The sequence below is a fragment of the Pipistrellus kuhlii genome, unplaced genomic scaffold (assembly GCF_014108245.1).
Source record: "Pipistrellus kuhlii isolate mPipKuh1 unplaced genomic scaffold, mPipKuh1.p scaffold_m20_p_2, whole genome shotgun sequence".
In the NCBI taxonomy this organism is placed as follows: Eukaryota; Metazoa; Chordata; class Mammalia; order Chiroptera; family Vespertilionidae; genus Pipistrellus; species Pipistrellus kuhlii.
This window is the reverse complement of record NW_023425515.1, coordinates 34,259,328-34,274,933: the sequence shown is the minus strand read 5'-3', so window position 1 is coordinate 34,274,933 and position 15,606 is coordinate 34,259,328. Positions and strand designations below refer to the sequence as shown.

Here is a 15,606-nt window from a genome sequence, read left to right as displayed (position 1 = left end):
TTTCCAAGACAAAGATATAATAAAAATATGTTCACCTCTTTAATGTTTGAGCATTTCCCAAGCACTAACACTAACACTAACAATGAACTTGGTATTATGAGTCTTACTACAGACAGCTAAAATTTTCAGATTGGTCGTAAAAATCAAATAGAAAATATTTTTAAAGGTAATATGTTAACAATACACATACATTTAACTTTTGTATAAATCAAATATTAGATTAAAAAAATTTAAGGTAAGAAACAAAACTTGCCAATTCTTATTTCAACCAGAAAACGTCAAAAATAAACTTTTATTATCAAATTATAAAATCCAATAAGAAAATTTTTAAATCCCATGTTAAATTATACATTAGCTTGAGATGTAAGGCTTTCTATGTAGTGTGTGTACTAATTTGCTAAACAATGCAAGTATCTATTGACTTCACTTCATGTGCAATCAATGTCCCAGAATATTATATTATACTAGAGGTCCAGCGTACAATTAAATGTGCACGTGTAGGGTACCCTAGGCCTAACTTGCCACCCCAGGAAGAAGACTCGCACGCTGTGCGGAAGTTGCAGGAGGCCTGCGACATTCCTCAGACACTGCCAGTGCCCCAGGACCCTCTAGAAGTTGATCCTGCATGCCGCAGCTGCTGCAGGACCCAGAAGTCCTGCCCACTGCAGGACCCCTCAATGCACCTCCTGGTGAGTCTGGTAGTTGGTTGTGATGCTGTCACAGAGTCACGACCACAGGCTTTTTATGATATAGATAACCAGCTTAAGAGAATCTAAGATACTCTTCATTTTCCCTTTACATTCAACTTTGTAAAGCTGAGTATTTTCTTAGTAACTTTAGTAACAAAAACCATTAAGCAAATACCTATCAAAAATTTTAATTATATTTAAAAATATATGCCACCATTTTTTAATATATACATATATTTTTATTGATTTTAGAGAGGAAGGGGAGGGGGGAGATAGAAACATCGATGATGATAGAGAATTATTGATTGGCTGCCTCCTGCACATCCCCCACTGGGGATTGAGCCTGAAACCCTGGCATGTGCCCTAACCAGAAATCAAACCCTGACCTTCTGGTTCATAGGTAGATGCTCAATCACTGAGCTATGCCAGCCAGTCTATGCCGTCACTTTTTAAAGTTAAATAAAAGCCACTAATTAAGTTACTAAATAAATCTTTCAATTTGAAACCTTTCAAAACCAACTTTCTACTATAAATCATACTAGAGACTGGACGCAAGAAATTTGTGCATGGGAGCGGCAGGGGGGGGCGAGGATGTCCATCAGCCTGGCCTGCACCCTCTCGCAATTGGGGAGCCCTCTGGGGATGTCCCTCTCACTATCTGAGATCGCTGGCTCCTAATCACTCACTTTCCTGCCTGCCTGATCGCACCTAACTGCTCGCCTGCTCGCCTGCCTGCCTGATCACCCCTAACCACTCACATGCCTGTCTGATCACCCCTAACCACTCTGCATAACTGCCCGATGCCCTAACTGCTCACCTGCCTATCTGCTTGATCTCCACTAATCACTTACCTGCTGCCTGATCACCTCTAACCACTCTGCATACCTGCTTGATGCCCCTAACTTAGGGGTGTCGAACTCAATCAGAGAAGGGGCCAAAATCTAAAATCCAGCCTAAATCACGGGCCGAATGGTTTACTGAACAGTCATAAACTGTCATTGTGATGGAAACGCAGCGGAGTGCAGTGATGACAGCGCGGTGCGGGCCACATTGCAAGGCCTGGTGGGACGGATTTGGCCCGCGGGCCTTGTGTTTGACACATGTGCCCTAACTGCTTGCCTGCCTGATCATCCCTAACTGCTTCTGCCTACCTGCCTGATTGCCCCTAACCACTCACTCGCCTGCAGGCCTGATCACCCCTAACTGATCTCCTGCCTGCCTGATTACAATAAAAAAATAAGAACAAGTCATAGAACAAAGGATCAATAGCCAATAAGCTAATTTAAAAAACACTCCATAGTCAAGGAAAGGAAGAATAAGCAGACATAAACTTTCTTCTAATGGGTTTTCAAAACTTTACAGATTAATAATAATCCAGCCAATCAATGAGGAAACAAACACCTTCAGGTGTTATGAAGTGGTAATTGAAAAAAAGCATTTTTAGAAGATAAAATGATACATTTGATACTATCAAAATTTTAAATAACATGCCTTTTGATTCAGCAACTGAACCACTTAGAACTGTATTACCAGAGATGTTTATATATAATACCATTACCTAATTCTAGCTGTTTTGTTATAGCAAAAAATTTTGTTAACTTCAATGTCTCCTAGAACTAAGGAATATTATCGAATGCTTAGAAAAAGTAACGTAATATGTATGTTAAGACATGAAAATGTTTACAGTATCCTAATCAACTGAAAACAAAAGTCACAGATATATAATGTATTCTCAATTTTTGTGACGAACATACATATTCTTTATAAATGTAAAAAAAAATCTGAAGAGGCACTCAACTCTGGTGAGATTAAAACTGGTGTGGGCAAGAAGCACACCTACACACCCACACTAAGAGGGGAAAATCCCATTATTTGTTAATTCTCTACTATTTTATCGATATTACATCAATCTTTTATTATTTTAAATTTAAAGGGTATGAGGGGGGGCTTTCAGAAAGTTTTTGGTTTAAATATAAAGCCTAACAACCATAATTCCTAAACAGTCCAGGTCATACGGAGAGATGCCTAAGTACTAATGACCAAAGGGGATTTGGGGAAGAGGAGAAGGTGTCAAGTTTAAGCTTCTTCCTTATGTAAATTTTCAAAACTCTCAAGTGAAAAAATGATAACATCTTAATTTGAGGTACAGACTCTCACACTGTAAGGGGCAAAATTCACTAAAACAAAAACAAAAAATTGGATTAAAACACTTGGCAATCAATTTCCAAATGAATAACAAAGGTGGTCCAAGAAATGGATCAGGTCTCCCTTGTCTGAGATTGGGGAAAGCACACTGTTAACATCTTCAGCATCCCACGAAGTTTCTCCTTTCATCTGAGTCTTTAAACTACCAATAAGTGTCTAAACAATAATTCTGCACTATGCTCAGAATTGGCTACCACATCTTTCTAATTCTAGAACAAAACTAAGAATTCAGGGGAGAAAAAAACAAAACAAAAAACTTCTAAAACATATATTTCTAAATGAAAGCAAATAAGTTCTTTTATCAGTCCTCACAGAAAGATGTTAATTAGAAAAGAACACAAGTTCACTCTTTGTTCTTTCTCTAGGGGTGTCGAACTCAATCAGAGAAGGGGCCAAAATCTAAAATCCAGCCTAAATCGCGGGCCGAATGGTTTACTGAACAGTCATAAACTGTCATTGTGATGGAAACGCAGCAGAGTGCAGTGATGACAGCGCGGTGCGGGCCACATTGCAAGGCCTGGTGGGACGGATTTGGTCCGAGGGCCTTGCGTTTGACACATGTGCAGAGCACACCTGCTTTTCCACACCCCTTTCTCCAGAGCCCTCTTGCTCTCTGAAGCAGGACCCTGCCTTTCTCTCCTCTCCTTCCCCTGGGTGAATTTTTCTTTGCCTTTCTTTTTCTTAAGCTCCAAAGGCTTTTCTTCTTTTCCTTCTGCAATTTGTTTCCTGAACCCCTGCAGCCCAGCTGGCTCACTTCTTCTACCTCTGGGAACTTTCTAAATAAAAGTTTGCTTCCGTTTAGAAAAAAGAAGAAAAAGAACACAACTTTTTTACTGGAGTCTAATGTCCAAATGAATATAGTACAGTAGTAATCAATCAGCAGCATTACTGCTATAATTCATAGGACCCACCTACTCAGACACAAATACACACCACACTGAGACAACATTTACAGGTTTCCATACAAAAGAAGTTCTTAGTACCCACTTTTGGTCAAGTCAACTAAAAAAAGAAAAAGGTGAGTAAAGTGAAAGACTGTAACGTTATTAGGGAGTAGGCTAATGGTATGGTGCCTTGACACAGTTAAGTCATAGCATGCTTTTTTATTTTGCAAAAGCAAGAGTATACAGGAAACTTAGAGGAAGTAGTTAAAATCTAGGCAGAATTTTTAAATGAACATGAATTTTCCCTATACTTCAAAAAAGTTCCAGACATTTCTAGAATATTCAATAAGGCAGTATACTAATTACAGTATTTCACATTACATATAAACTATATTAATGATCACTATAATAAAGGATAATTAGTATTTTACAAAAATACTGAGGAAGAAAGCACAAGACAAATCCTATCCTATCCCATATAATAAAAGCCTAATATGCTGTGCTTCGTCATCCAGTAGGCCGTTCAATCAATTAAGGTATAATATGCTAATGATATGGTAAGGCTACTCAACCACTAGCTATGACGTCCACTGACCACCTGGGGGAAGACACACTGACTGGTAGGTTAGCTAGCTGCGGAGGTCTGGCCAATCAGGACTGAGCAATACGGGCTGGACATGCCCTAGAGCCCTCCTGTGGTACCTCCCCGGCTGGCCAATCTCTCATCATGTCCCTCCCCAGGCCCGATCATGCACCAGTGGGACCCTCGGGGAATGTCAAAGAGCTGGTTTTAACCCAATCCTGCAAGCAAGGCCGAGGGACCCCAATGATGCACTAATTCGTGCGCTGGGCCTCTAGTTTTAAAATTATTAGGTAAAAGAAGAAACCAGCAACCAACATGATTAGTTCCCTGTGCCATATTCCACAAAGCAATTCAAATGCACTATCGTCCTTAACTCTCAAATTATTTCATTTTAGTGATAAATAAATTTAACCAAACTACAAAGTTAAAAATTGTAGAGCTGAAACATGAATCCCAGTTCTGACTCCAAACGAAAGTATTGCTACTTACACAGCCATTGCCAATAAAAAGAGAAAGGGAATTAGATTTATTCTCCATCAATTAAACAGATTTTCCTACAAGAATATTTATTTAAAACAAAATAATAGTTATATAAGAAAATACACTTACAAATACATACCTCTACTTCATCTCCTTCACTAATTTCTTTTTTTATATCAGGTGGTGGTGGTAATCTAACTTCATTAAATGGAACTTGACGTTCTGGTTGCCAACTGAAGAATTAGAAAAGACAAACAATTTCAAAATACATTATCTCAATACTCCCTAATATAGAAGCTATATAATCAATGCTTAGTGCTGTATGCTTTTCATAGTAGTCATTTAGTTTTCCCTAAGAAAAAGTTCTGTCATATTTTATATTTTCCAAGTAATTAGTTTGTTGAGGTAGAACAGATTTTGCATGATTCTTGATAAAGTTTAAATTAACATCATTGGAAATTATATATTACCTGCCAAATTACTCATCTTAAGGGAACAATCAATTATTCTGCAAATGATATGGGCTACATTCATAACTTATTAGTAGATTCAAAATAACATCCCATCAACACCACTGCCTAATAACAGCAGTGGAATCAACTTCAAACACATTTATAACTGAATGAGACATAATTCCAGAGATTATAAAATATAAATGGCATAATTCCTTTTTAGTATACATGTTTACAGAAACACAGAAAATTACTCAATTATTTTGATAGCTGAATTTACATAACGTTCAATTTCCTCACATAAAAATTATCTTTTCAACAATGAACACAAACATAATTAAAACTAGTAAAAGCTTAGTTTTAATGTTTGTAGCAAATATATACCGAAGTTACTAATTTAGCTATTGTTTAACTGAAGTTTTTTATGTTGTATTTTATAAGCTGAGTTGATGAATAATTTCTAAGTTCTAATAGGTCATTCATATGCTGAGAGGTATATCAGCACATGAAATGTTCTTTTAGCATATATCTGCATGGGATACACACATAGCAGAAGGCAAGTTAAAAAGATTTTTGAGTGCTTTCTTTTCACCATTACTATCTAAATGGCAGCTGCTCAAAGACAGAAATCACAACACTTGTTTCAACATGAAACAGCTGTTGGGCAGATATCTTTTCTGGCAGTTCCAGAGCAGCTTAAAAGTGAAAGTTGAACAGTTCTTTTCTGACCTTCAGTTATACACAGCCATTGCCAACAGAAAGAGAAAAGGAATTAGACAAGGCCAGCATACTGTCTTTCATATTTTAAACATTACCTAGCTGTAACAGTATTTATAAACTGAAATTCCTTAATATTGAAAACAATTTGAAAATGACTACCAGTAGCCACTCGGAAGGCTTCCTACAACATTATTTTAACATCTGGGCTTTTTTAAGAATTAAAATCCCATTTGTGCCATTTATTTACTGATTCATTTTCACATGTGTTTTGGCAAAGAAAGGGGTCATAAAAAATGTAATGAGTAAATGGTGGGCAGAAAAACAGGCAAAGGGTTATCAAAACTAGAATTATTTAAATTTGTAAGATGATCAAGCCATCAAAAAGCCTATCCAAAAGCAAAGTTATTTTTCACTGGCAATAGGAAGAACCAAAAGCAAACCATTTAGCACTACACATCTTTAAAAATAAGATCTCTATCAATAAAAAAAAAAACAACTTACTTGTTCTCAAAAACAACTGTGAGGGAGTCTTCATGAACATCTTTGATAAATCCCTGCAAAAGCCAAAAACATTAAAAGTATATCAATATCCAATTAAACATTATGTTAACTCTAAAAGGCAATAATACTAGAGATATAAAGAAAATATGGAGTACTGAAAAGAACACAGAGCTAGAATTAGGCAAATCTGGGTTTGATTTCCATCTCATTTGTGAAATGTATCAATATAACCTTGGAATTTACTCAAAGTCTCTGAACCCGAGTTTCAAATACCTACCTTGAAATTAGTAAAGAGCCTGAAAAATCATAAGTATAAGTCAATATTCAAATTTAGTGAGGCAGTATTTAGTACTGTGACTACAAGTTCAGGCTATAGGGTTAGGCTTCCAGATTCACATGCCAGGCTCTCTATCACTTATGCATTCCTGAGTGAGGTACCCTATCTCATGTGACTGAGAATCAAGTAAAATAACTGATGTTTAACACAGTACTTGGCATAGAGGAAAAAAGTCAAATTTATTATAAATATTAGTTATAAGTATTAAATTATAACCCACCTTTAATAACAGACAAGACCACATTCTGAAAACTAATCTTACCATTAACCTAACATTATTCCTACAACTTCTCTTCCTTCTTTGCTTATAAAGGGGGAGGGGGGGAAGCTATGGTGAGTGCATTGCCTCCAAACCATTTTGGAATGAATATAGACTTGTGGCTCAGTGCACACATTTGTGCACCAGTGAGGTCCCTTGGCATAGCCTGTGGGGATCTGGCCAAAATCAGCAGCCCAACATTCCCTGAGGTATGTAGTAGTGTGCAAAGCAGCAGGCAGCCGGGGTGGAGCCTGAGTCTGGGCTGGGCGCCTTGCTGCTCCCACTCATCTGCTCCCACTCATTGCAGTCCTGCTGCACCTGCTGCTGCTGCTCTGCTGTGATCTCTGCGCACCTGTCCTAGGGCAATACCAGCATGCCCATGACTGAGAAGCAGCAGCAGGTTCATGCCCAGTCAGTCCCAATGCTGGTCCCAATCCTGGTCTAAATGGGGGAGGGTCCCGCAAGGAGAGTGTTCTCTAGAGAGCCTCCCGCTGCTGCAGCTGTGCTTACCATCTGTGAGCCCAGCTGAGCAGCACTCCCACTGTGGGAGCACACTGACCACCATGGGGCAGCTCCTGTGTTGAATGTCTGTCTCCTGGTGATCAGTGCACGTCATAGCATGGAAGACCAGTTGATCGGTCACTGTGATGTGCACTGATCACCAGTAGACAGATAAGACTAGAGGCCCAGTGCACAAAATTTGTACAATTGAGGGGGGTCCCTCAGCCTGGCCTGTGCCCTCTTGCAGTCCAGAAGCCCTTGGGAGATGTGTGACTGCCTTAGTGCTGCTACAGAGACAGGAGAGGCTCCTGCCACCACCATTGCACTCACCAGCCATGAGCCCAGCTTCTGGCTGAGCAGCACTCTCCCTATGGGAGCATACTGACCACCGGAGGGCAGCTCCTGCATTAAATGTCTGCCCCTGGTGGTCAGTGTGCATCATGCAACCGGTTGTTCTGCCATTTAGTCAATTTGCATATTAACCTTTTATTATATAGGATTCTCGATAAAAATCAGTAGTCATTTTCTAGCCTTAAAATAATCTTCATTTGATAAATATAGCTGAAAGAAATCATTAGACCTAGCATACTCAAGAAAGAACAAGGGCCTTGGATACAGAACTGTTTTTTAAATCTTTAACATTAGGCATGCAGTTCTTAGCACCTGGTATAATTACAACTGACATTAAATGACACTTTATATTTCTGTCAGTCAGAAATGCAAAGTTCTCAATCTTAATCAATGCATACACACATTTTGAAACACTACTTAAATATTTTAAAAAATATATAAATCAGACTAAACTTCTTAAGATGCACTAAAACTAGCTAAATAAACACACATTTTCAGTTCCTGGTTAAAACTTGGCAGAAATAAGCACATCTGTTTACCTCATCTCCTTCTCAGAAGTCCATTAAACAACACCAAAAAGATTTTTTAGGCATAACCTCCACCTCCACACACACACACACACACAACAAAAAAAAAACAACTTAGTAAACTTACAAAATACATGGAGAAGTCTAACCAATTTCTAAAAAAGCAACAACTACTTGAATACTGTGCTTGAGACATTATTCTGAGTAAATCAGCAAACCAAAAACTATGAAACAAACTGGCAGTGGAAAAAGCAAACAGCAAGATCAGCGATACCACTCCAGAAAAATTTTTGGAACTTAGAAGGTAACAGATAGGGGCTGAAAAAAATTATTTCATTTTCTTCAATAATATAGCAATCACCACAATGGCTGGTTTGGCTCCAGGATGGTTTGGTTAGAGCACTGGCCATGGCCTTCTGCCCTCAGACCTGGTCATAGGATTCCCTTTCAAGAGTGAGTAAATGGGTTGCAGATTCCCTAGCTCCAGTAGGGGTTGTAAGGGACAGGCAGGTAGGCAACCAATTGATGTCTCTCTCTCATGTGGATATTTTCCCCTACTGTTTCCCCCCTCCCTTCCACTCTCTCTAGAAATCAATGGGGAAAAATATCCTTGGGTGAGGATTAAAAACAAAAAATCACCATCACAGAATGTAGATTATAATTCATCTCTCAGTACCCTCCTACCATATCTGCTACTCAATTATATGATTTGTAATTTGACCCTGATCGCTCTCCAGCTTTAAAAGCCTATATAACCTGTCTTATTTGTGTTATGGGTTACTTCAATGCAAACATTTGTTGAGGGCTAAAACTCAGGATACAGGAGGTTCTCAAATAATGCTGTTTCATTTTAAAGTGAAGAAGGAAAAAATCTATTCCCATCCTGTGTGGAGTTGGCCCATCATCTCATATCTGTGTTCGTTTTCTCTCAGTACTCATTTCCTCCCACATACTGAAGATATGCACCTGAGGTGAATGTCCTAGTCTGAGTGAATGTGGGAGGAGTGTGTCCTGAGATGGAAGGGATTCCTCTACAAGGCTGGTTCATATCTGGCGCACCAAGTTGCCAGGATAGGCTCCAATGCTCTCTCCCCCACCCCAATCCTTAATTGTAAGAATCAGGCTGAAAATCTGTTTTTATTAATCTTTAATTCTGTATAACTCAAACTTCAATGTTTAATGTTAAATGTGTTTTGAATATCCTAATAAAGAGGGAATATGCAAATTGAGGGTCACGACGAGTCAAATATGGTGGTGGCCAGGGCTGGACGTTTGTGTCTTTGCCATGGAACGAAGCAGGTATTCCACCCCACCAGGGAGGGCCTGTGGGCAGCGTGCAGGTGCAGAGTGGCCAGAGAGCAGAGCAAAACATTCCAGGCTAGTGGGTGGCCCGTGCAGTCACATAACAGCTGGTGGGCAGCACGCACAAGCACAGAGCGGCCGGTGGCAGTTGTGAACATGCCAAGGGGAGCCTCCGGGGCATCAGTGCCGAGGAGGAGTGGCTACTCAAGTCCCACCTCCTGGCCCAGATGATGTGCAATCGCAGGGATAGCCACCGTGGTGGGCCAGATTGACGTCCTCCTGACTGCACCATGGGGGTTTGCAGATCTGCACAGCCACAGTCCTCCAGTGCATGCATTCAGTCCCCCAGCGAACCGTCACCCACGCGCGCCTGCAACAGTTCCGGACCATGGAGCACGCAAGTTACCTTGCATTGCACTTCCATCAACCCCAGCATGCCTACATCCCCCAAAGGACATGTGTACGTCCCTTCCGGCTCGCTCACATCCTTTGGAGAGTGTCTGGGTGTCCTGGGTGCTGAGGGTGGGTGCCTGTGAGATGACAGTGCGAGGGCGGAGTGATGATGACCTGTTCTCAAGGAGGCTAGTGTGGTGACAAAATCACCTCCGTGGAGCTAATGCAGGCAGGAGCTGAGCAGAGAGCAGGTGCAGACAGACACACTTGGTGTGCACAGGCAGCCCTCACAGAGGTGTCTTCGTTCAGCGTTCAAGGTCATTAACCCAGAGGAGGTGAGGAGTTCCGTCCTATCAGTGAAACGGTGGGATAGTCGGGGCGAGTGCAGAGGAGAAATGTGCACTTTGGGAGCCAGCAGCCATGAGCGAAGGCTGTCCTGACTGAGCCTCACTCGCTTGGAGCCTAGCACACTCCTGCCGGGCAGTAGGTGACAGGATGTGCTTTTACAAGTTAATGAGAGAAAACATTGATTCTCCTGCTACCTGCGAAGGCGGAAGGTGGAGTGGGGAGACACATGGGGAGTGAGCAAGGTTCCCTGTCTGGGGGTTCCAAATCCACCATTGGTTCCTTTCACCGCTGACTAGAGATATACAGGGTGTCCCCCAAAAATGTATTAACATTTTTTATACCTACTTATTCTAATGGGTTTAAGCATGAAAAGAAAGAAACAACAATGGAGTTGTCATATTTTAAAAGTGCGGAAACAAACTGGCAGCTGAACATTCCCCAAGGGGTCCCGGATTGTAGAAGGTGCAGGCTGGACTAACAGGCTCCCATCCCCTGCCCCCTTCCCCCCCGCCCCGCACAAATTTCGTGCACCAGGCCTCTAGTTTATTTAGAAGCTTGGTGACATTTTTGTGATCAGAAATATGCTTTAGGAATGTTTATTTATCAACTAGAGGCCCTGTGCTCGAATGTTCAGTGAGAACTTAGTGTACTTTCCTTTCAAGAGTGCTATAATGATTCCTGTCTTGCAATTCTGGACTCATTTTTTCTATTCCTCTCCTCCCAAAGTTAAAAATTAAGGATTGTCATTCTAGTATAAGCTCTGATTATCTGACCATACTATATTAATGATATCTGTTTCTCTATTCCTAGTACTTCATCCACATAAGTACTTTCAGCAATCACTTTCTGGTGAGCACTTTCATAGTTATGTTGCCAGAGTGAAATAGAAATAGTGTATTTCTATTACACTCCTGCAATTTCTAAGTAATGTTTCAGAAACTTAGAATTTTCAAATTCATGAATATTAGAGTAAAACATATCTTACCATCAGAGGTTAGTCATACTTTCAACTTTCACTAATGTTTTCTATTTTCTAGTCCTTCACAAACAACTTTAAAATTTGGGATGTTCCATTATGTCAATTCTTATCATCCTATCTAATAAAGAGGAAATATGCTAATTGACTACCATGCCCTCAAAAATGGCAGTACCCTCAGCCACAAAATGGTGGTGCCCAGTCCCCTCAGCCCCACTGGGGCAGCAGGTGCATGGCACGGCCGGGCCTGCCCCCAGGTGGGTCCAGCCATTCCACGTGCCTACATCCGGAGTCCCTTAGTACCCTCAGTACCCTCAGCCCCCCAGCCGCCCAGGGCTGACCCGAGGTGCAGGCAAGCCTCAGGTAGCAGCTGCCCAGCTGCCCAGGGCCATCAGAGGCTCAGGTAACTAGGGCAGGCCTAGGCTTACACTGCTGGCAGTGGCAGCAGCATAGGTGTGATAGGGGCATCGCCTTCCCCTGACTGCCAGATCACCTCCCACCCAAGGGCTCCCGGACTGTGAGAGGGAGCAGGCGGGGCTGAGACACAGCCCTCCAGTGCATGAATTTTCAAGCGCCGGGCCTCTAGTTTCTGTATAATGTGGATTAGATCAAATCAGAGCTCCAAGTCACTGGGAAATTCTACTCATTAAAATAAAATCCTTTTCTATCTAAAAATCAGTGCTTATACCTATCCCCATCCCACTCCCACTTTACTTTCAGCATATCAGTATCAGCTTTGTTTGGATGCACATTTTTCATAAACTTTAAGAAAAAAATAAAACTCTGGTCACCTACTCTTATTGTTTAAATCTTTCAGGCCTAAGTTTAAATGGATTAAGGACCTGACAGCCAGTCCTTAAAGTGCATTTGGACTGTAGCAAAGTTAGGAAATATGTCCCATCCCCCAAAACCTAGATGCTAAGGATAAGATATTTTAGTGGCTAGAACCCTATTAAATTGTGTCTATTTGGAACAGGACAAAGTTAATACTTTTCAAAACATTTTTGTACTCTCCAAGTCACCAGAATAATGGTGGGTCCCTTTATACTAAGAAGAACCAAAACAGCAGAGTTGGATCTTTGCCAAAATCTTTGAATCAAGGGTCACCGAATAACCATAGCCACATTTGTTGGCATAGTGCATATGGTGGGGGTGGGGGTGAGAGGCTTTATGACTTTTAAGTCTCTATAACTTTGTCTTCTTCCTGGTACTCCAACATTTGGGGGTTTTTAGCTCTCTCTTCCTATTCACACTCATCTGGTCCAGGAACCATTATTTCTCAGAACAGAACTTTTCACATTTCTTTTTCATCTTTGCATACATATGCAAACATGGAAGATTTCAAGGCAGCTTTATAAAATAATCCCTTAATCTGTTCGTTCAAACAGTCTAAAATGTAACTATAATTTAATCATCCATAAGCAAAACAACACACTGTAACACATCTTACGTATCATCAAAATATTTTAGAATGTTCTCCCAAAAGAAATAAACAGACCATCATATAGTAAAAACCCAAGAATGTCATAAGTTGTGTGTAAATTGTGGGTAAGGGAGGAGATGGTGAGACAAAAAAGTTAGCTAGGCAAGGGCAGGACTAGAGGAGGAAGAAGTGAAGCCAGGAACCCAGCTTGGCAAAGTTATTAGGACACCCCAATTAGGGTGAGAAGGAAGGATGCTTGCCAGAGGCATTAACTTTAAAATGTATGGCTATCACAAAGGCAGCTTGCAGATAACCAATCACAAGGCTGTGTGAGGCAAGCATATACTATACAAAAGAGCAAGCACTCCCTCCCCTTCTCCCCTGGCAGCTGCACAATGGATATCTAACATTCCTGCTGCAGGGGAGCACATCCCGAGCCCACATGGCTTATGGCCATGTGGCCCTCCACACGTGGTCTATTAGAGTCTTTAATTAGCTTGGATACTAAACTACTTCCGACTGTTACATGGAAGTTCTGGACACTGACCTGCTCCTAGAACCCTAGCTGCACCTTTTCCAGCACTGGCTTCTGCCAATAAACTTTGGTTCCATTAATGCGTTTTTTTTGTCTTTGATTTCATTTTTTTTTTTTTATGAGACAGAACTATGGCTCAAAACACCCATATTTTTGGTTTCAAAGGGAAGAGCAGAATTCTGTAAGCAATGGAAGCACTATTTTAAGAAATTGTTTTTCAAATGCAATCTAGCCGAAAATAAATTTATTTTTAAATATTCAGTAAGGTGGCAAGTTAACCAATATTCAGCTTTCTAGATAAAAATAACAAGCAGCTGGAAAATAGAAGACAAAAAATATTCTAATAGCATTAAAAAAATAAAACCGTAGAAATGCCCTCAAAAACAAAAAAATGTGCATAACATGCAAAAATCGTAAACTTTACTAATAAATAGAATGTTCAGAAAAATGTAAACCACATTCTTATAGAGGGTCTTGATATTATAAAAATTTTAATATATCCCTAACTGGGATCCCATTAAAATACTAAGGAAGTATATGGTATGATTCTGTTGGAGGAAAATGGGTTATTCCTAATAAAATTGCACCAAAACAAGAAAGTATTCAAAAAGGAAACTTTTAAATAGAAGTAGAAATTAACTAGAATACACTACCTCTACTGATAGATTCCAAAAATAGGTTTAAGTCATCTAAAAAACTTAAAACAGAAGAAAATGGATTTCTTCACACACACACAATGAATTAATATTTCAAAATTTTTTTAAATCAATAAAGATTTTATTGTGTCTAGTAATAATTAATATCGTTTTTAAACATTCGTTTAAAATCTTGCTTGGCGTTGACTTGTATTGACATAACCTTCAAACACATGGTATCTACAGAACGTGTGAAGTGCAATTAACAAGTTTTGCTTGAAAAAGTTTGTGTTTGGTTTGGTTTTTGTTGCAAAACTAGGGCTAAGAAGATGGCGGATGGAGAGCATATTCGGCACTGCATGCTTTACGAGTTCCAATTAGGAAGAAAAGCAAGTGAGGCTGCAAAAATCATCTGTAGTGCTCTTGGTCAAGATGCAGTTAGCGCCAGAAAATGCCAGCGTTGGTTTGAGAAATTTCGCGAGGGAAATTTTTCGTTAGATGACAAGAGTGGTCGAGGCCGTGTGTCCAATTTTGATCAAGAAGCTCTTCAAGCTCTTTTGGTGCGAAATCCTCAAATTACCCAACAAGAGCTTGCGACAACTTTAAATTGTTCACAAAAAACAATTTCCAATCAATTGCGTGCACTTGGCAAAGTCCAAAAGTTTGGAAAATGGGTTCCTCATGAGTTGACCGACAACAACCGTAATCAAAGAGTCACAATTTGCAGTTCGCTCCTCTCTCGTCAAAACTGTTTGCTGTTTTTAGAGCAAATTGTTACCGGAGATGAAGAATGGATGCTGTATGTTAATTTGAAAAGGCGGCCTCAATGGTTGGACAAAAATGAGGCTCCGCAGCCCACACCAAAACCTGACTTGTATGTGAAAAAAGTGATGTTGTGTGTTTGGTGGAATTTTAAAGGAATTCTTCATTATGAACTTTTACCATCTAAACCAAACCATTACAAGTGCAGTGTATAGTGCCCAATTGGAAAGGTTAGCCCAAGCTTTAAGAGAAAAAGAACCTGCGCTGATTAATCGGAAGGGCGTAATTCTTCACCACGATAACACACAACTGCATACTGCAAGAATCACTGCTGAAAAACTGCGCCAGTTGGAATGGGAAGTTCTCCCTCAACCTGCATATTCTCCTGATATTGCCCCTTCCGATTACCATTTGTTTCGTCCTTTGCAAAACTTTCTTCTTGGAAAAAAATTTAATAATGAAGAATGCCTCAAAAATGCATTGACCGAATTTTTTGCATCAAAATCACAAGAATTTTACAACAGAGGGATTAAAATGCTTCCTGAGCGTTGGGCACAAGTAGTAGAAAACAACGGCAACTATATTGTTGATTAAATTTTGTTGTATTGTTTAAATAAATTCAATTTTAAAAAGTATTAGAAAACAACATTAATTATTACTAGACCTAATAGGAGAAAGTCCAGGACAAGTACCCAAAACAAAACAAACAAAAAACAGAGCCACAAGCAAAAAGTTTGAAACAC

The 15,606-nt window shown here is 40.0% G+C and overlaps 1 protein-coding gene across 9 annotated transcripts in view; it reads right to left on the bottom strand.

Annotated features, from left to right (window-relative positions):
* FXR1 (FMR1 autosomal homolog 1) overlaps positions 1–15,606 on the bottom strand; it is a 72,146-nt gene that overhangs the window by 38,114 nt on the left and 18,426 nt on the right. For all 9 annotated transcript variants that reach the window (XM_036443675.2, XM_045583717.1, XM_045583718.1 and 6 more), the window contains exons 2-3: positions 6,515–6,567; positions 4,981–5,074 (exon numbers count right to left, since the gene is read on the bottom strand). In XM_036443675.2, coding sequence (XP_036299568.1) covers positions 4,981–5,074; positions 6,515–6,567 — 147 coding nt within the window. The remainder of the gene's footprint in view (positions 1–4,980; positions 5,075–6,514; positions 6,568–15,606) is intronic.